The sequence below is a fragment of the Pempheris klunzingeri genome, chromosome 7, assembly GCF_042242105.1.
Source record: "Pempheris klunzingeri isolate RE-2024b chromosome 7, fPemKlu1.hap1, whole genome shotgun sequence".
Taxonomy (NCBI): Eukaryota; Metazoa; Chordata; class Actinopteri; order Acropomatiformes; family Pempheridae; genus Pempheris; species Pempheris klunzingeri.
Genome location: NC_092018.1, coordinates 20,364,495 through 20,385,530, shown reverse-complemented (window position 1 = coordinate 20,385,530; position 21,036 = coordinate 20,364,495). Strand labels below are relative to the sequence as shown.

At 39.3% G+C, this 21,036-nt stretch overlaps 1 protein-coding gene across 1 annotated transcript in view; it reads left to right on the top strand.

The window, feature by feature from the left end:
- The first annotated feature begins 10,368 nt into the window (after window positions 1–10,368).
- Window positions 10,369–21,036, top strand: part of pdzd2 (PDZ domain containing 2) — a 46,770-nt gene continuing 36,102 nt past the window's right edge. Inside the window, exons 1-3 of the mRNA XM_070833457.1 lie at window positions 10,369–10,488; window positions 12,735–13,213; window positions 16,193–16,706. Of these exons, the coding sequence (XP_070689558.1) occupies window positions 10,369–10,488; window positions 12,735–13,213; window positions 16,193–16,706 (1,113 nt within the window). The remainder of the gene's footprint in view (window positions 10,489–12,734; window positions 13,214–16,192; window positions 16,707–21,036) is intronic.

Genomic DNA, 21,036 nt, shown 5'->3' with positions numbered 1-21,036 from the left:
GAATCAAATCATCATCAGCATACATTTTATTGGTCATTACAAACACATCTCTGGCTATTGAATTGGGTTGTTCATCCACTTTTAGATAGATAGATAGATTGATAGATAGATAGACTTTATTGTCTGCCCCAGATGGTGACAGAAATTCTCCTTTGACAAGGCTCCAACAATAAAATACAACACATATCACACACACATATGACAAGTGAAATGTTAAAAGGAAACAGCAGCCAATACATGCCAAATATATGTACTGTTCAGTGTCTTATTTCATGTTGTTCAGGGTGGTTATTGCAATGGGAATAAAGGATTTTTTATAGATGTTTTTGCGGGCCAGTGGGACTTTGTAACGTCTGCCTGATGGAAGTTAATGGAGACAGATTAAAATCAACCGCTATTTTGTTCATTTTTTCAATATAATGTATCTGTAATGACGTGACATGATTGTTTGCTAGACTGGCCATAGGATTTGGGCTCCTAATCTCTAAACATCAACACCTTGTTTTTATTTTATGCTATTAAACTGGAAAAGACCTTGGAATACCTTGGAATATATTCCCCACCAATCATATTAGAGGGGCTGCTTTCACCCAAAAAGGGGCAAAGTGAATGAACCTATTTGATTTATGAAATGTTGTGGACTCCACCTTAATCAACATTACATTTCTTGGTTATCAGCTGACAGACTGACTACTGAATATCACAGCAGTCCTTATCTACTTATCACATGTATTTAATAAATACATTTTAAAAACCTTGCCTGCTAAAAATAAAATGAACACAACAGTAGTACAGTTTCCAAATTGCATCAGAAAAAAGAGCTTCTAATTCAGTAATTCCTGGTAATAATTACAGGAAAAATAATATTCAGCTGGGAGCGATATACTGTATATACTTCCAGTAGATACTCATGCTATGGTGGAATTAAACATTTTCAAAACATGTTTTGAAAGTTGGTGTCACTGCAGATTGACGTGTCCAGACAACAGTGGACCACATTAGTGATGTTTCCTCCTCTATTCCATAACAATGTCACATTTCGGATGTACTGAAATGGGGTCTTTTCTAATCTTCGGCCATATGGCGCTTAGGAGAAGAGCGAGGTGGCGGGGGAGGGGTAGGATGAGACATGTAGGTCAGCATGAAACATGGAACAAAGAGTGGGGAACTAATCCTTGGTGTACTGGTAGGTAGAGAAATTTGTTCACCCAACACAGGATGAGATTCAAGAACTGCTTCCAGTTCATAACTGGCTACACATTGTCCAATCCATTGGAATCGTATGCCTCTGAGCCTATAGATTGCTTTCAAGAAAGATGACAACAGTGCTACATGTAATGTCTATGAAATGATAATTTTAAGAAAGGTGTTGCAGGTAAGAAAAGTGTGCATAGACCACTGCATGAGGTGCGCATGGTGTGTGAGCGGTGCAGCAAGGCCAGGAAAATGTTAGCAATTTTAGCAGTTATGGCTGCAGCTTCCCAAAAACAATGTAAAGACCCTGTGTGTTATTTTGCTAGCAACTGTTGGAAAAGTGAAGAGGATTAGTCCCGACGTAGGAGGCTGAGCAGAAAAGGCTAACAGTGGACAGACCAGCAATTTACTATCCAACAAATCTTAAAATCCAGGAATGCCATGTATTTGACACTCTACTCATGAGTGTCACCGCTTCCCAACTAAGCAGTATGCCCATGACTGATGTCATATATCATAATTACATTATCGCCATGCAGAAAGAAAACCTAATTGAAAACCTAAATGAAAACAAATGCTGTACAAATATTCTCTCAGTTCATCCATTTTAGATGATGACACACAGACATTGTATTCAGACTCAACAGATAATTTAACGTTGCCTAGATGCTAAAAACTGTGTAGGCCTACTTTTTTTCAACAGGAAATTGATCAGGAATTAATGAGGGAACAGGTAAAGACTTGCAAGTCCATGAATAGTTGTCTATGCATTAGTGAATACAAAGAGGTGCATTATTATGTTGCATCAAACTACAAACTAGATCTGAAGGAAAATGTTTCTGATGCCTACTTTTGCATACATGTCACTGTATTGCTACTGTGATACTGTCAATCTTTACTTTGTTGCAAAACCTTGAGTATAAACTGCTTTACAGTATTGTTGTGATGATAAGTCTTCAAACTGAACGTCATGGTTGGGATTACATCCTACCTATAGCAACAATTTTCAATCGGAATAAAGTCTAACTCAAGAAAAACTACCTTCCAAAACCAACTTTCCAAAAGAAGCAGCTTATGTGATTGCAACACCATCAGCTGCATATATTCCAACCATTTAACTTTTTGACAGGCACTATTCCCACAGTCTGGAAAACTGTAAATGTATGTCCACTTGATAATGCTGGTGATCCGGATGACCTAAACTGTTAGGCGGCTGTGGTCAGTGGTAGAGTGGGTCGTCCCTCAATCAGAAGGTCGGGGGTTCGATCCCCAGCTCAACATGTCGAAGTGTCCTTGGGCAAGACACTGAACCCCAACTTGCTCCTGAAGCAGCTTCAGTGTGTGAATGAGTATGAAAAAATAGTCTCCTCCAAATTAGATCCCTCCTGTATGAATGATTTGTGAATGGGTGAATGAGGATGTGATGTAAAGTGCTTTAAGTAGCTAAAATAACTAGAAAGGAGATATACAGACCATTTACCATTTTAGAGGCCAGTTTCAATCGGTCCTTGCAAACATTTTTGAATCCTTAATAAACCACAAATTATCTTGTTTCAAAGTACCATCTCACCTACGTCTTTAGTTGTGAATAAAATTGTGACTAATTTAGATAAAAAAATCAGCTCTGTACTCCTCTGTTTCTCAATTTGTTCAAGGCCGTTGATACAGTAGATCATGATATGTTATTGAAGTTCCTAAAGTTATGACTACGTTTGTCTGGTTCAGGAATTACTTTCATAACAGATCTCAATGTTTTGTGGCTCAAGGTGTAATAACGGGCTCTTTAAGGATCAATTATATGACAATTTATATTAGGTTGTATATAATTATATTATCTATTGCATTTCTTTGTAGATGACACTAGATCATGTGCAAATGCAAAACAAAAACACAATCAAAACTCAAGCATGTACTTAATAGACTCACCCTCCTTGATTGTGGAATATAATGATTATGCAATAATGATCACAATCAGCTCAAATAACCATGATCAAGTGATCATATGAGAACTGCAGCAGGCCTACTTATATAATGATGGATAGAGTAATCTATAACAATTCATGACATTTTAGAATTATAATGTAATTGAATGAAGATGAGTAAATGTATTGGACTATGAGTAAATGGTGAAGTAAATGATACAGACAGAGGAAATGGATGCCAACGTCAGTCTCCAGCAGGAGCCGCTTCCCTGCCTGTGTAAAAAACCTCTTCCTTTAGAATTAAAATGATTGCTCTAACAAAGTAGCACACTCTGAGTGCCGCAAATACAGGATACACTTTAGATATAGTTAAATTTCTGAAAGCAGGCAGTTGTACTGAGCTCGACTTGTTTCAGAGTGGATACCAAATGTTATACACACATGGGCTGGACATACATGATTGGAGGGTATACGTGTCAAGAAAAAACACATTACGTATATGTAGTGTCACAGTGAAAGGCATGTTTGTAGCATGCTCATGTTGTTTGTTATCACCTAGATATGCTATACATCTCTGATATCTGAGTTCTGAAGAGGTCATGGGTTTTCTCTAGAACAATGTGCACTCCTCTGATGGCTTCAACCTGCTGTAGCGTGCAGATAAACTGAACCGTTAAACCTGAAACACTCCTGGAAACAAGTGCATTGAAATCACCTGTTTCCTCTCGCCCAGAACATGTTGTCAACCCAGATGGATTGGTCCCATTGCTTCAGAAAAACATCTGACTTATGCAGTTGTCAAAGGGGTCAAAGGGCCTTAAACTGTTATCAGTACCATTACCAATGTTGCTGCAAGGGGCAAAGCAAAATATATCTCAGGGTCATCTTTATAAGTTTTTAGGGATGACTCAAAATCACTTCATTTCAAATATTATTGATATTTATAATTGATTCTGATATTTATGTCTCAATCGCATTTAGTTTTAGTCTTGTCATATGGTGTAAGTTTATAGGCAGTATGTAATGTATTAACATATCCCCTTGGCTTTTATTGCACTTTATTTTGCCAGTTCAGTCTGTGCGTCCCTTCCCAGCGTTTCCCTAAATAAAGGGAAAGAGAATAGTTTGCCAGATGTCTGTGGTGATGCACAAAATTGAATACTCAGCTGAATTTTCTGAATACACCCACTATAGGACTGCCACCCCCAATGCAGCCGTAACAAACAGTGTAGAGATGTATAATTGTTGGAGTGAAAACATGGAGAAGACACTTAACAGTTTACCGTTTACTGAACTATCTGCTTGTTTTTTTTGTAGTTCATCTGTTCTTCTAAAAGCTTCATGTATGTGTGTACTACAAGTTGTCCTCAACAGTCAAGATGCTTAGGAATGTTGGACAAAATTCTGCACATGTACAGCATTGATCAGCTTTAATTATATTACAGGGCCATTCCAGTTATTTAGTATTGCATGTCCTTAAAGCTGTGGACTTGTGAGAGACACCTTAAAAAATAATGACCTGGGAATGATGGTGGCCTAGGGGTAAAAGTATTAAGTATGAACCACAACGTCCCAGGTCAACGTGTGGTTGGGGACCGTTGTTGCAAGTCATTCCTCACCGTTCACTCCCCAAAAATCATTATTTTTAAAAAATGAAAATCAAAGCATTTCATATAATTTCCCAAAATGACTAAACTGAAGTTCATGTGAAAGTCAGTGTTAAACTAAACCCAGAAACACTCTCATGCATCTCTTGGACTTCCTCCCTTTGAACTGCCTTTTTTGCCTCCTGATATCACATTTGAAAGCTCCATCCATTCTGAGGTTTTTCTATACCCTCACCTCCACTACTTCCTTGTAAACCTATGCCTCCTATTCCAGCCGATGGTTCAGCTCAGGCCAGAGCCAGGCCCTGCTTGCCTTTGGTTGGAGTGTACAGGAATAGTAGAGACAGATGGTACCACAAAGCCCAACAGTTTATTTGAAGCCCAAGCTCTGCATAGTCATTAAAATGTGGTCTCATGATAGCCTGCGTTTTTGTCTATATCTGCGACAGATGTGGCCACACTCAGCTCTCTGTCTGTAGTTAAGCGTGTAGATGAAGGGTCAACCCAGATTCCTCGCTTCACATAGGAGCCCTTCATTGAGAGTGAAGCCCCCGAAAGACTTGTCATGGTTGCATGTTTCAAATCATTAAAAAAACTTACCATTACTCCTGGACATTTACAAAACATAACTTTGTAAGCTTAAGGAAATTCTTATCATCCGGGTAGTCTTAGTACATTTTTTTTTTTTGTATGAAAGTGAGGCAAGACCACCTACTTTTTAAGTTTTGGTCTATTTTGTCATATGCCTGGTATCATAGGCATACCATTTATTGCTTTAATAATACATGTTTTCTCTACAATATTTCAATGTTAAAAATCTGGCTGCCAATGCTAATTGTGAATCATTAATTTGTCTTTACCTGGTATTTGTTTTAGTATCCTATACTGATTATGATCTAAAATAAGGTTTGACTGTAGCTATTTTCTCTGTTATTGAGTAATTCCTGCTTTGTACAACATCACTTTCAAAGGGTGCTTAACAAAGTTTGGTGTTTCTTTTTCTAAACTGGTATGAAACGTAAATCAATTTTTTAACTTTCATATATTCATATATATTAAGGTCATTAATGGGCTCCTTTTCTGACATTGACTGTTGACTATAACTGATAAACAGTCAAGAATTGGTAAATAGTATGTTTCTTTTTAACCACCACTGTGGCACTGCAGACCAACTGCATGCGCTATAATTTATCTCAAGTGAGGCTACTCAGCTAAACAAATCTGTGCAACACAAGTCAGTGAGTTAAATACACACATGGGTGAGACAAGAGACAACAGGAAAAAAAGAAGAGTCAGAGAAAATAAATGTTACATTTTTATATATTTTATTTATACTTATATATTTTATATATAAGTTGTATGTGAGTGTATGACTTGACATGTCTTTATGGTTGGTAAAATGGGTGTAATACTACAAAACAGACCAGAGCTAAAAGCTAACAGTTTTTTGTGAACGGAAAACATGATGACTGCCCGATTTTCAACATGTCAACTTAAAGAGCATTCAACTTAAAGAGCATCATCATCTAGTCTTGCCAGTATATTTGAACTGCTCTTTTCAGATGCAGAGTGCCTGGTCATGCAGAGTTTCAAAGAAAACCCACCTGTATTCAAGTGCACCACAGGTGTGCCAGGCCTTTAAACCCTTTAGCAGCTCAAATACTATATATTGCCAAGCAATTGATGTCTCTTTTTGAAGTGAATTCATTTTTGTGGACATTCGGAAGATCACGGTGAATCATGTTTATCATTAATAGTACATGACTTTATTTGTCATCACATTTATCCATACAACAACAATCTGCAGTTTCCATATGTCACAGCTGGTGAGTGTGAGGGAGCAGGGAACAGGGTAGCAACCCAAATGCAGACAACTGTGGCTGAGCTGTTGTAGTTCAATGATTTGTTTATAAAAACAGGTAGAAAAGTACATTGGCCTTCTGAATGATGAGGTGGGCAAAGATAAAATGAGATGGCTGTCCAAACAGGAAAGCATATCTAAAGAGTCTGCAAAGAATCTTAAGTCAGATAGGTACAGGGTAACAGGAAACCATGGGTCTATTACGGAGCAGGTTCAACGCAGCCAGGCTTTCTTTGTGTAAGCTGATTCGACAAAACCCTAAACTCGAAATCAGACATAACGAGTATAATGACAATGGTTATCAGCTGTACTAGGCTTTCTGCTTCAGGCTCTGTGCACATCCCCATAAAATGGGGCATTTGATCCATTATTTGACTTTTCTTGTGCACAAAATCGTGCAATCGTAGGTAGCCTACCACAGTCAAGAGTAATGGGTCAGTATAATGGAGAGTTATGAAAAATAGGAAAACTGTTGTTGCAAATTATTATTTTAGTGCTCTGCATTCACAGTGCCTCCTGTTATTTTCTAACGTGGCAGCTGAACTGCTCATTGTAGAACTCTTATGTAATGAAGCATGTTAAATTTGCAGTACTAGTCAAAAGTTTGTACACACCTTATCATTCAATGGCTTTTCTTTATTTCTCTTATTTTCTACATTGTAGATTAGTATTGAAGACATCAAAACAGTGAAGGAACCCAGGTAAACTGGAAAGTTTTTCAAAGGTTTTCAATTAACACATGTGCCTTGTCAAGAGGTAATTTGTGGAGTTCCTTCTTAATGTGTTTGAGACCATCAGTTCTTTTGTGCAGAGGTAGTATTGGTACACAGTTCCATATATTGAATAGTCCTATTTGACTATTGTATTAATCCATGTCATGGCAAGAAGCACTCAACTAAGAAAAAGAGAAATGACAGTTCCATCATTCCTTAAAGACATGAAGGTCAGCCAATCTGGAAATATTTTAAGAACTTAGAATGTATCATCAAGTACAGTTGCAAAAATACTCAAATGCTATGATGAAACTGGCCCTCATGAGAACTGCACCAAGAAAGGAAGTTTCTTCCTCTGTTCAGAGGAGACTGTGTGAATCAGGCCTTCATGGTCAAATTGCTGCAAAGAAGCCACTACTGAAGAAGAACAATTAGAAGAGAATTGCTTGGGCCAAGAAACATAAGGAATTGATACTAATCCAGTGGGAATCTGCATTTTGGCCTGATGGGTCCATATTTGAGATTTTTGGTTCCACCCGCCATGCCACAGAAAAGGTGAATGAATGGTTTCTACATGTGTGGTTCCCACTACAAAGCATGGAGGAGAGGAGGTGTGATGGTGTGGGGGTGCTTTGCTGGTGACACTGTTGACAATTTATTCAAAATTCAAGGCAGACCTAATCAGCATGGCCACCACAGCATTCTGCAGTGACATGCCATCCTATCTGGTTTGCGCCCAGTGGGACCATCATTTGTTTTTCAACAGGACAATGACCCCAAACACACCTCCAGGCTGTGTGAGGGCTATTTGACTGAGAAGGAAAGTGATGGAGTGCTGCTACAATCACCCTACCTAAACACAACTGAGATGGTTTAGGATGAGTTGGGTTGAGTGAAGGAGAAGCAGCCAACAGGTGCTCAGCACCTCTGGGAACTCCTTCAAGACTGTTGGAAAACCATTCCAGGTCAACCTTATGAAGCTGATTGAGAGAATGTCAAGAATGTGCAAAGCTGTCATCAAAGCAAAAGGTGGCTACTTTGAAGCAACTCAAATATATAACATATTCAGGTTTAACACTTTTTTGTTCACTACATAATTCCATTTGTGTTCCTATAACGTTTTGATATCTTCAACATTAATATACAATGTAGAAAATAATAAAAATCAAGAAGGTGTCTCCAAACTTGTCTTGACTATGTTATATTCAGAAATGCACTTAGCACTCTGCCTCATAGTGAAATGTTTTTTCATAAATGCCAACAGAATAATCAATTTTCTAATTGGTGTTGCTGCAATACCAGCCGTGTAAAACAGCAGTAAATTACAAGCGTAAACATGATGCACAGTAATTCTTTATGTGTATGGATGATATGCTGTGTAAAATTTGTTTGTGATTTTTATCTTGATTTGCAAAATAAAGTATTCTGTTAAATATCCTCACACACTGTTCTTGGGTAAAAGAGGAAGTTGCTTTTTTACAGCATATTTAAGCCAAAACTCAGAACATAACCTCTTCTGGACCAGGTTAAATTTGTAGCATAAATTACCATGGCGATCTAGTAACATTAAAAATCATGTCTTTAGGCTCAACATGCCTCGCTAAACTACTAAAAACAGGAACATATCAAATTCAAATGGCTGGAAAGCAAAGGCACGATAACTTTAACAATCTGGCAAGGACTGAGTGGGAAATGGCCTGTCAAATAGTGCATGGCTGATGAGGGAAAGGGGAAATGAGTGAGAGTATGGGTGGGGTAATCAGGAGGGAGTGGCTGGATATGTGACTGAAAGAGGAGAAAAAGTCAGAGCATATCTGGTGGAAACCTGAAATGTTATGTGTTCTCATTTGTGATGATGAGAAGAGTGGTTCCTTTAAGTGACCCAGTTTCAGTTCCTTCGCTTGCCACTAGCAGAGTTACTGATGAATGGCTCCTTGGGTTCTGTATTTTTAAGAACAATTTTAATGAACACATTTTTAATTATTTTCCAGAACAAACAGCCAAAATGTGCCACAACTCTGAGCACCCTACAGAACTATAGAGAAAACGGATCTTGGATTTGCTTCTGCTTGTGAATCAAGTTAATTCATTCCTCTGTAGAAGTAATCTAACATCACTACTAATGCTGATTCTACAGACACCACAGCACACATATCCCCCCCAGTAGGCCCAGGATGTGATGATTACAAGAGGTCTGGAGATGTGTAATTGTGGCTGTGAAAATTGTGACAGGAATTAAAAACGTGGTCTAGTTTATATGTTTTTTGGTTTTTATTTCTTTTTATAAGTTCTATTCAATGAAAAGTGATATATATAACTATTAAGGATGGGATGTATCCTTAATATCTTATCTGTATGTGACTGTGTATGTTTGTGTGAGCTACTCATTCGATCGACTTCACACTCTGTGGATGTGTTGCTGAGGACTGAAGCGAGTGCTGTGTTGAGTGTGAATTTGTTTGGATCAGCAGTTCTGTAGAAAACTGAGACTTAGGTGTGTGTCTATTAATGCTGTTACACCACTGATGGTTGGAATGACCAAAAAAGTACTAGCGAGCATCACTACCGTAAAAGCATAAATAGACACGCATCATAATCTAGCTGCTTTAATGCAGCTCAACTAAGCTACCTAGGAGGCTTTTCCTATATCATTGTCACGTGGGTATTGCTATTGCCCCAACCATCTAGGAGACTAGCAAATGGTCCTGAATCTATTCATCATCACTGAAGTAAATATTGGCCCCATTATGTATGTATGTAGGTTCAATTTATGACAAAAATAACTAACAAAAGCGAAATCCCAACCTTGTTTTTTTATTTACCTTGTTATCAACTATCACAATATGACATGTTATTGTGTTCTCACTTGGTAATTGCCTACACAAATACAGACATACCCTGCAAGTCATCAAATACTTTCCACCCCAGGTCATCAGCAAATCTAAGTACAGTTTGTCCCCTGTCTCTGCATCCCCCTTCTTTCAAAGATGCTGGTTCCTGTGTCTGTACTAGCTGCAGGAAGTCTCAGAGTGACTATTGTTGAAGGACCCCCATAGGCCCAGGATGCCAGGATGCCCATCACTCAGGACAACGCCCTCAGCATCCTTCCACTGCTGGAGGAATGGCACGGGGCTCAGACCACAAGATCACAGCAGGACGACAACCTGAATCAAGACAGTTCTGGCTGCAAGGTACTTCATCCCAAGAAACTAATTATAGTTATAAGTTATAGTTATAAGATATAGATACCATATGATTCCGTTTTTACAAACTATTTATTTATTTTGTTATATTGCACAACTGATTCGCAAAATCAAAAAGACATACTCTTCTTGTTATAATATGATAAATTGTTATGCTGTATGTAAAATATTAACTTTTTTAAGAAGCCTTAAAAACCACAGTTGATTTAACCTATTCACCCCTAGAAAGTCAAGTTGCCTCTAGACTTAGCACTGTGACTGCGACCTGAATAACTGATGAACTTTACAGACAATTGACCCTAAGCTGTTAGCCCTATGTAGTTTTCTCAGAAATACTTCATCATTTGGCGTGTAAGTGGTAATAAATACGTTCTATGGCCCCTATTTTTTTGCTGGTAATATGTTTTTAAGACGTTCCCTCTCCAATACATGCTGGTGGAGAGAGCTCTTGTCATCTTTTTGCTGTGAAAGTACTACTTTAACTCTGCCGTTTGCAGTAAACATATGGCTGTTGGTAGCCATTGGTAGCCGTTTTGGCTACACAGGTGATCAGCTGATGGCTCTGAAACCTGCTGGCATCTTGACCACGAGATCTTCACAAATTCCAGAAGAATTGTGGAGGAAAACACACCGAGGTTGCGGAGGAAAGAAGAACCAGCGGAGGAGAGAAACCAGGAGACAACGGAGGCGTATGGAGGAAAAGAAATCTAAACCCTGTCTCCCCATCGTTACTATGGGCAACATGAGATCGCTGGTAAACAAGATGGAGGAGCTAACAGCGTTAGCCTGGAGTCAGATGGAGCACCGGGAGTGTAGTCTGGTGTGCTTTTTGGAGACATGGCTGCATCAGGACATTCCCCACGACAATGTTTGCATTGGTGGCTTCCAAACTCTTCGGGCCGACAGGGATTGCACCAGGAGCGGGCTTGCCGTTCTAGTGAACAACAGGTGGTGCAATCCTGCTCATATTACTATCAAGGAGCGCAAGTCCAGCACTGTTTCACCAGAGAGGAGAGGACCCTGGACTCTGGACTCACCTGATTTACTTTTGTGTTTGAAGTTTATTCTTATTCTTTTGGAGCTGCGTGTAACAAAAAGCAATTTCCCCCTGGGGATTATTAAAGGAATTCTGATTCTGATTCTGATTATGTAAAGAGGTTACATTTACTGTTGGCTGCATTGTCAAATCCTTTAGATAATCACTGATGTACATTCTAGGGTACATAATTAGAGCAATACAATATGCTTTTACATGACAGATCTAAAACTCAGACGGACTTTACTATTAGGCATGGTCGGCAATTGCTTTGCAACATACATGTTACATGTTACGATATGTTATTCTTCTAACTCAGATATCCTCAACAATAACATACAAAATACCCTGAAAGTGTTGCTCTTATCATCACCCCCTGTGCACTACAGATTAATGGATTATTTCATAACAAGATGAGTGATTACTGTTACACTCCACTTGTAAAATGGCAAATGGACTACTTCTTTTGCGCCTCTCTAGTCTTTTTCACCACTCAAAGCACTTAAACACTACATTCACATTCACCCATTCAGACACCAGTGGCCATCATACATTGATGGCCATCAGGAAGACACTACTCATTCACATACACAAGCTCAGCTTCAGGCAGAATTTGGGATTCAGTGTCTTGCCCAAGGACACTTTGACATGGGGACTGAGAGGCTGGGGACTGAGCCACCAATCTTCTGATTGGTGAACAACCCACTCACTTGCAACCCAGTATGCTTCTGTTTTTTATCCATTAGGCAGTGAAACAGAGTTATTCAAGAGGGAAAGTAAAAGTAATATGTTTTGTCGTTGACAACTAGTTTTGTCAGAAAATACGTATGCAGAGTTGTTTTGCAGTGTGTGAGAAAGAACACTGTCACTGGCAGTGGGCAATGTGATATTCCAGAATTACACAGTGACACGTGTGAAATATATCTAAGTGTCTGTCAATGTAGTTAGCTGCATTGGTCAGTGTCAAGTTGGCATTAGACAGACAACTGAAATGTTTCATGTAGACACCTTGCATAAGTCACAAATATTAATAGTGTGAAATTAAGATAATAACAAAAAAAATTTCCTCTTAGATAAACCATTGCAATGGTTCAGAACAAAACAAATGTATAGGCAATGAAAGTTAAGTTGTTGAGGGCTTTTCATCAAATGTTATCCAGCTTCATTTACTGATTGGTCACTCTTCTTCTTCTTGCAGCATGTGGATCAGGACTACTGCCAGAATGGGGAAGGGGAGAGTGTGTGCAGTAGCAGCAGTGCTACCAGTAGTAAAGTGGAGGATATGTCCCTATGTCTGGCTGCCATTCAGAAGTTGGTGGAGTACATTAAGTTCAACTTCATGGAGGGGGACACAGCTCCATCAACCAGCCTTCCCTCTTGCGGGGAGGGCTTAGACGTCGAGGTTCATGCTGTTTCCCTCAGTAAAAATGAGAGGGATACCAATGAGTTTGGCCTCAGCTTTGGGAACATTCCTATTTTTGGAGATCCTGACAGAAGAAAGAAGGGAGGCCCGAGGAGGAGGAAGGACCAGGGCCCCATCATGGACGTGGGCTGCATCTGGGTGACAGAGGTGAGGAAAAGGAGCCCAGCAGCCCACTGTGGGGGGATCAAACTGAGAGACGAGCTGCTATCACTTAATGGGCAACTGATGGTGGGAGTAGATGTCGGTGGAGCCAGGTAAGAACACTTAAATGAAACCATAAGCCAATCATGTGTAGGAAAAAAGCATTGCAGTGATGTACATTTTTATTATTATTATTATTAAGTCAAGTAAATTGAATACCTGACAAATGGCTGTACGTCATCACATCAAAGCAACAATCCAGTAAATCCAACATTGCCATGAAGCAGTTCCCATTACTTTGCAAAATTCTCTAAAATAAAACATACTCCCCCAAAAAGCACTGACTTTATCAGATTTGAAAAAGCAATTGCATTTTATGTCAATATGTCAGCTGCTCTACCTTAACTTTTTCATGTGTCTGTATTTTGTGTCCAATATATCCCTAAGGGGAGTTCTTCCTGCCACTGTTGCCTAATATAATACCTGATGCTGCTCATGTAGGGATTCTTGAATCCTTCATTTTCAGTTGTTGAATTGTTGGGTCTGTCTCTCTAATTAAAGAGTTTGGTCTAGACCTGCTCTTTATGGAAAGCATCTTGACATATACACACACACATGACACATAACACTTATGAATGGGTGCTATATAAATAAAGATTGATTGATTGATTGATGATAGTTGACGTGACGTGATAATAATTTTAGAGAATAATTTACTTTGAACATATTAGTGTACCATTGTCATCTACATGAGTGCTGCATGAAAAGGGTTTTAGTTTTATTGTGATTGATTGATTGATTGATTGAATGATGCACGTATCTGTTAACACCATGCAGTGGGTTCAGTGGAGTTTCAAGGAAAGCCATCTTTAAGAGGAGAGGAGGAGATAACTGGTTAAGGAAGAAGTCGAGTTAAGGATTCATGTGTCATTCTATGAGTCCATCTTTAAAGTGTCATACAATATAACTGAAAAGAATCATTGAACATCATAACTATTGATGATTATTTTTTGTCATAACTACTTCTTTCACCCTTTTCATCTCACATGAGTGCCTGGGTCTATGTAACTAATCATCCTTGGTGTCCCTCTCTGATCTGATCTCTTCTTTTTGAAAATGCACAGGTTGGATAGATCTGATTTAGCAAATTTAGCTTGGAGAGTGCTATGGCCAATTTGACAGCCACTTAAACCAAAGCAGACAGACTTCTAAGGTGGAAGTAGAATTTTAGCTCCCACATGGATGTAACTCCCATAAGAATGTTGCCTCAACATGAGTTCTTGTTGAGACTGTTTGTTGTTTCACACTGTACTGTAAATGTACAGTGAAACTCTTTGTCCTGAACAGGTTGCTCCCAAAACAGCACATGACATAATTTTGTCACCATAAACATGACCTGCTCAAAACAATGAATACAAAACAGGTCTGACGAAGTGGTGTACTTCAAATCAGTTTGAACAAAATGTTATGATCCAGATTAGTTTTCTGGTTTCTGGTGTCCTCCCCTGTAATATCCTTGTCTTGACTAGCATGAGCCTGCATGGAAAGTAGCTCTGTGGACCTGATCCAGCTGGAATGTTTCCAGTCTGTGGAGGAGTGGAGATGGTCTAGAGAACTTTTTTTAACTCCTAGTGGTTGAACATTATATGATCCAGCTCTATCTGACATGTAATCTTGCACTGTTAAAAAATGTAAAGTTACAAACAAATGTATAATCTCACACAGTTATTCCAGTCCCCATAAGTGGTGGTGCTCATCTTCAATTTCTCTCTGCACACTGCACCATTAAAAGTCAATCAATCTTTATTTATATTGCGCCAATTCATAACAGTGTTATCTCCAGACATTTTCCATAAAAAGCAGGTCTAGACCAAACTCTTTAATTAAGGGAGAGACCCAACAATTCAGGAATTCACCACAAAAAAACACCTGTGAATAGTTTGATACAGTAATGGTAGCCTTCTCAATATGTGTGGTTTGATACCCCGCTGTTTTGTAATGTTAAGAAGACTAGGCTCTACTTCAGCCCCTACCCTGATGCACTTCTAAATGAACAAATTGACCAACAGCAGCCTCTTGTGTTTTGGTTTTATGTTTTGGTGATTGTCTCTCTCCAACAAGAGCAGACACAGCTATCAGCATATCGTGTCAAATGAAGAACTGAGTGTGAGATGTGATCTATGATGTTAACTGGTCTAAACTACTGAGTTAGACTTAAAAACATGAAGCCACCTTTGTACAGACATGACTCATTAAACATGAGTCCTACATGCATTTGTCAGGGACTCAATTTTCTGTTATTATCAGCATGAAAGACTAAAACCAATCCTGAATTTTTTTGACGTTATTTATTTGTCCATACCAACGAACTATTAATATCCAACAACTATTTAAACATGGCTAGTGTAGTTTATAATAAGACAGCCCCACAATTGATTCCTGATGGTAATTTCAGGTAGAGGCCATATCATAGACTGTATATAAGTGGACAGTCACTGTGATGTCACCCATTGGTTTGTGGGCCGCTGTTCTGAAGCTTCAAATCTGACTTCATAGGTGTCACCATGTTGACTTCATTGGCATTCAATACAATCGGACTTCTCTCTGAAGCCAGTGGAGCCGACCCCTGCTGGCCATTAGAAAGAATGCAGCTTTAAGGCACTTCTGCGTTGTCTTCACTTTTCAGACACAGAAGCTATGCAGTCGATGGGCCAAACCCAAACCTGCAGCCCTGTGCTGCTGCTTTACTAGTTTGATGAGCTAAGACGAATGAACAACACTCTTTATGTTGTAATGAAGACATAGTTGAGGAAATTTCAAGAAGCAGATGCCATTGCCAGTAATTCTAAAACTATCAAGTTAAAAAAAATCCTGATTTTCATTCCCCAAGTCCACTTTCCATTTCTTGTTTTTTTAAAAAACAAAATGCTATTTAATATAAAACCAGTACAGTAGTGCATAATGAGATTACCTCCATCCGTACAGGTGGACAGGTGAGGAAATGCTGACCTACTGATGTAAGGCATTAAATTTGCCTGACATTTTAACCTGTATCCAACAGCAAACTTATTCCATCAATACTTTTGTTACAGTTACCTGGCTGACCAGTGCTGGAATGGAGGCTGTATCTACCTGATCATGTTACGGAGAGTCAAGCGAAAGGCTCCTCCTCCTCCCTGTGATGTCAATGACAGTGTCAGTGCCCCTGTCAGCAGCGACAGCTGTGAGGACCAGCAGCAGGACAGAACTGCCTCTGAGCCCACTGACAGCTCGGCAAACTGCAAACGTATACGCAAGTTTGGTGTCATATCACGGTCGTCCTTTAACCGAGACAACAGAGACTGTACTGACTCAGAACTCCACAGCTGCCACACTGCCAACCACTCTTCTGGTCCCACTGATGCAGAAGTCAGTCCTCCTGTAGACGGCTCAGGTTGTAGCCTCTCCACGCATACACCATCAGAGGAAAGTCCAGAAACCTTTCCTCAGTTGAGGAGTGTTCCTCAGCGTCTACACACTGGAGGCACTGCCACCCTGCCTGGAAGGTGTCACAGTCAGCTGTTGGAATGCAGAATGGATTCCTTCAACAGTGAACCTTCAAGCCAGGTAAGACACACTGCTGATACAAGGTTTCTAATTTAATGCCCTGTTTCAGGCCATGGGTCATAATACTCACTCTTACCTTACACCTTTATTCTGAAGATAAGGAATTTAATTCTGAATTGAGACAAATGACTCAAAAAATTTGACCAAAAAATGCAGTCAGTCAAGATGAATTTTAAATTCATGGTAAAAATCAGTTCCGACAGCTCAGAGAAGATTTCTACATGAATACATTCAAAATTCAAAAAGTAGATTTATCATCGATGGTTAACACTGAAAGAGTCCATCATGGTGGACTTGTAGTGCCCAGTGATTTGGATGCAATCAAAAAATCAGTACCAGAATTAGAATGAGTTGTATTAGCCAAGTATACAAGGAACTTTACTTACACAAAAATAGACATACAACAAAAAAAAGGACAGCAAAGCTGGTCAAAGGTATACTTCATTAGACTATCATGTAAAATGATGTGTCATAAGGGGGAGGTAAGGGTGGATAGTGGGCATACAAACCTTCAGACTTTGACACCAGAGATCAGGGGTCCTGTTGTGTATCCTACAGAGAAAGAAAAATGTTCTGTTCTTTTTATTATTCTCATTTACTAGCTAACTCTCCTACCATCTGAGGTCAGAGGTCAGCAACCCGCGGCTCTTCAACGCCTCTACATTGGCTCCCTTTAGCTTCTATCAAAAGGAACAGCTCTTATTTTGGAGATACTGTGATACCGATTTATTAAAACGTGTTTTAATATTTCGTAAACTGAAATATGCGTCACATTCTACAGCCAGCGCCTCTCCCTAACTCCTTCACTGGAGATGAACGAAAAAGAGCGATTTAGGAACTACTGCAGAAAGCTGAGCAGAACAAATATACTTTCAAGAAGTGGTCAAAGCTCAACTACTGCTGCTAGTTTTGTGGCAGCTCAGGAGATAGTAAGGCACGGGAAGCCGTTCACAGACGGAGAATACATGAAAGAAACATTCATTCAAATATCAGAGCATCTGTTCTCAGACTTCAAAAACAAACGTGAAATTGTCCAGAACATTAGAGATATGCCTCTCTGCAAAGACCGTCAAGGACAGGACCATTAGCCCTTTATAGGGCACTCATTGAAATACTTAGACATTCAAAGTTTCAACCCTAGACCATTACTGGTGGTCATTACAAGACTTTTTTTCTTTTGTGAGTTTTTCCAAAAAAAATTTAATGTTATGGTGAAAATCAAGGTCAGTGAAGTCACCATATGTGGTTTCTTGCCGGTCTGTCATGTAGCCTGATTGTTGCTGATTGGCTTGGAGAGATCTCGTAGTTCTGCTGCCTCATGGTGAGGCAAGGGGCGGCATTTTGAACTCCCACTTAAGTTATCAAATATGGTCCCTTGCCCCATAAAGGGTTAAGATGGCAGCAAACATCACCAGTTAACAAATTAAGGACATTAATTCAGCTCCAGCATACTGGATCACCTGTGATGAGTCAAGTGATGTAAACAATATTGAGCAGATAGCAGATACAAGCTGGACTATTTTATGTTACTCTTTTTAAAGCTATTAGGCTGCAGCTACATGGTTTATTTATGTCAAAGTCAACTACTTTTTATTTTAGTAATTTTCCACAAATAAGGCGAAGACTCAAATGGGCCTGCATGGTTCTGTGTTTTATTTCTAAGTAGGCCTTTACATGCCAGTGTTTTTTTCCTCCTCAGAGTTTGGTGTTTTCCTTTGTTAGAACAATAAAATGTCAACAGATTTCTTTTTGTAGTTCTATAACTTCATATATGCAACAAACTATAGTTCTTTTATATATAGTATAACTATATATATATATATATATATATATATATATATAGGTCCAGATGAATGTTATTTGGTGGGAGAGGGGGCAAAAATGGCTCTTTTGATAGTAAAGGTTGCAGACGTGGCCGAGTGGTTCAAGAGACGAGTTCGTGACCAGGAGGTCGCTGGTTCGTACCCCTAGCAGCATGGACTGAGAGAACCCCCAAAGGAAAGAAGACTTGGTGTGGTGACCAAGAGGCCGACAGGTGTAGCACCGCCATCACATCAGCGTCGCCGGCGCCACTTTGGCCCTTGAGCAAGGCCCTTAACCCCCCCCCCCAAGATCGCTCCCCGGGCGCCTTGTATGGCTGCCCTCTGTTCATATGCATGTGCATGAGTGTGGGGCATGAAAAAATTGACCATTAAAGGATTATTATATTATATTAGACCTCTGATCTAGGCGGATTGGTAATGAAGCTGATTGAGAGGAAATGAAGGCCCCCCCCCCTGAAAAGCCCAGTCTGCTCTGATTGGTCAGACAAGCCCACAAGGCTAAGTACCCCCACCCCCCACCCCATATGCCAGTTCTACTGCTAAATTGCAAATAACCTAAGTACTACTAAGTACTAAGTACTTCCCCTCCCAGGAAGTTACACTGTTACATGATAAACAGCATAGTTATAAATGTAAAGACATCATCAAAATCTGATCTGAGATGTTTCCAAAAAATGCCTGGACAAAGAATGACATGAACTATTGATTACCTCACACTAATAAAGTGGGGTCATCATGAACAACCGTGAATTAATCATACTCGGTTTAAGAACTTCTTTATATTTTAAACATGCACCTATTCACCACCTTGGAATACAGGACACCAGAAAATGGTGCTCATCATGCACATAAAAATTGTCAATTGTCAAAAAGGGGCTGCTGTGGCTCAGAGTTAGAGCAGGTCGTCCATTAGAAGATTGGTGCTTCAATCCTTGGCTCCTCCAAGACACTGAACCCTAACTTGCTACTGTGTGAATGTGTGTGCTCCTCAGTTTAGATTCCTCCTGTATTAATGATGTGTGAATGGATGAATGTAGTATAACAGCTTTGAATGGTGGAAATGAGTAGAAAGACGAAGTATAGACCATTTAATACAGGGCGTAACTCGTTTAATGGTAAATGGTCTCCTCCTGCTTTATGTATACGCTGAGTTGCTCATTGCCTCTGCCTCAAAACACTAAGATGAACTAAAACACTTTTGGATTGAAAATTGAACAATAATTATTTTTGTCTTCATATTTTGTTAATGCTATGTGCTTATTCATATGGGGATTCTTGAATCATTCATTTTAAATTGTTGAATCATTGAGTCTCTCTCTTAATTTAAGAGTTTGGTCTAGACCTGCTCTTTACTGAAAGCAAGATAATATTTGATATGAATTGGTGCTACGTCAGTCTATGGTTTTTGTTGCATTATGCAGTTGGACCCCCTCTGGGATGAATTAGCAGCTGGCTGTCCACACCATTTCCAGCTAGTTAATACGTTCATGGTATAGAAGAAGAAACTTGACTTTATTTGATCACTATTAAATGTTATTAAAAATTAAAAGCTAACAGTGACGAGATCATTTCTGAGAACAATTTGAACACATTAGTGTACCATTATACTACATTGAACTACATGACCGCTGCATGAAAGGGGTTTTAGTTGTAAGTACACTGTGTCAACCTTGCATGACTTGCTGTCCAATGAGTGCAGTGGATGATGAAGATCTTGTTAATAAACCCAAAACAACCTGACAGTAGAGCTTGGTGTGGAGCTCTGGAAACCAAATGACAATTGATGTAAAAAGCATAATATGCTTAATGGACATGCAGTCGTTATACCACTTTGTCACAAAATGCCTACTACAATTTGAAAAATAACACATTTTTCAAATTTTTATTCCGTGTAGCAGCCCCAGCAGCCAGGTGATCAGTGATCAACAGATATGCATACAGATGTGTGAGAGAATAAATAGGATTGCAGCCCCGGTGTGAGAAAACCAGAGGGAATGATGGGATAATAGTTTAACATGTGGGTCAGAGGATTGAGACAGACAGCTGGTGTGTCGTCCCAGCATAGCAGAGGGATTGTTAATAAAGAATAATGTCTGTAGCCAGCATGTTTGCGCCCTAAATGGAGATGACCTCTGTTATATAAATCCTTCTAGGTCTACAAATGCAAATGGTATGGATGAAGTGGAATATAATTCAGAGGGTGTGGTGATGAATAAACCCTCAATCAGTCCCGTCACAGCTGTGCCAAATACAGTGATGCATGACAACAAAGACTTAACAAATGGAAAGACGTTTCTTCAGAACATTTTATTATTGTCTGAACTGTGCAGATGAGTATGATGTAAACTACAACACTGCACCAATCTGATGCCCTTTTAATCTTAATCCTTCTCTGTATCATGTTGTAAATTGTGGCATCATATTGTAAAATGTTCAATTCGGCAATAGTAGCAATTTGTTTGCACCATAGTGTTTTTCAAGAATTAAACACAAACCACTGAAGAATC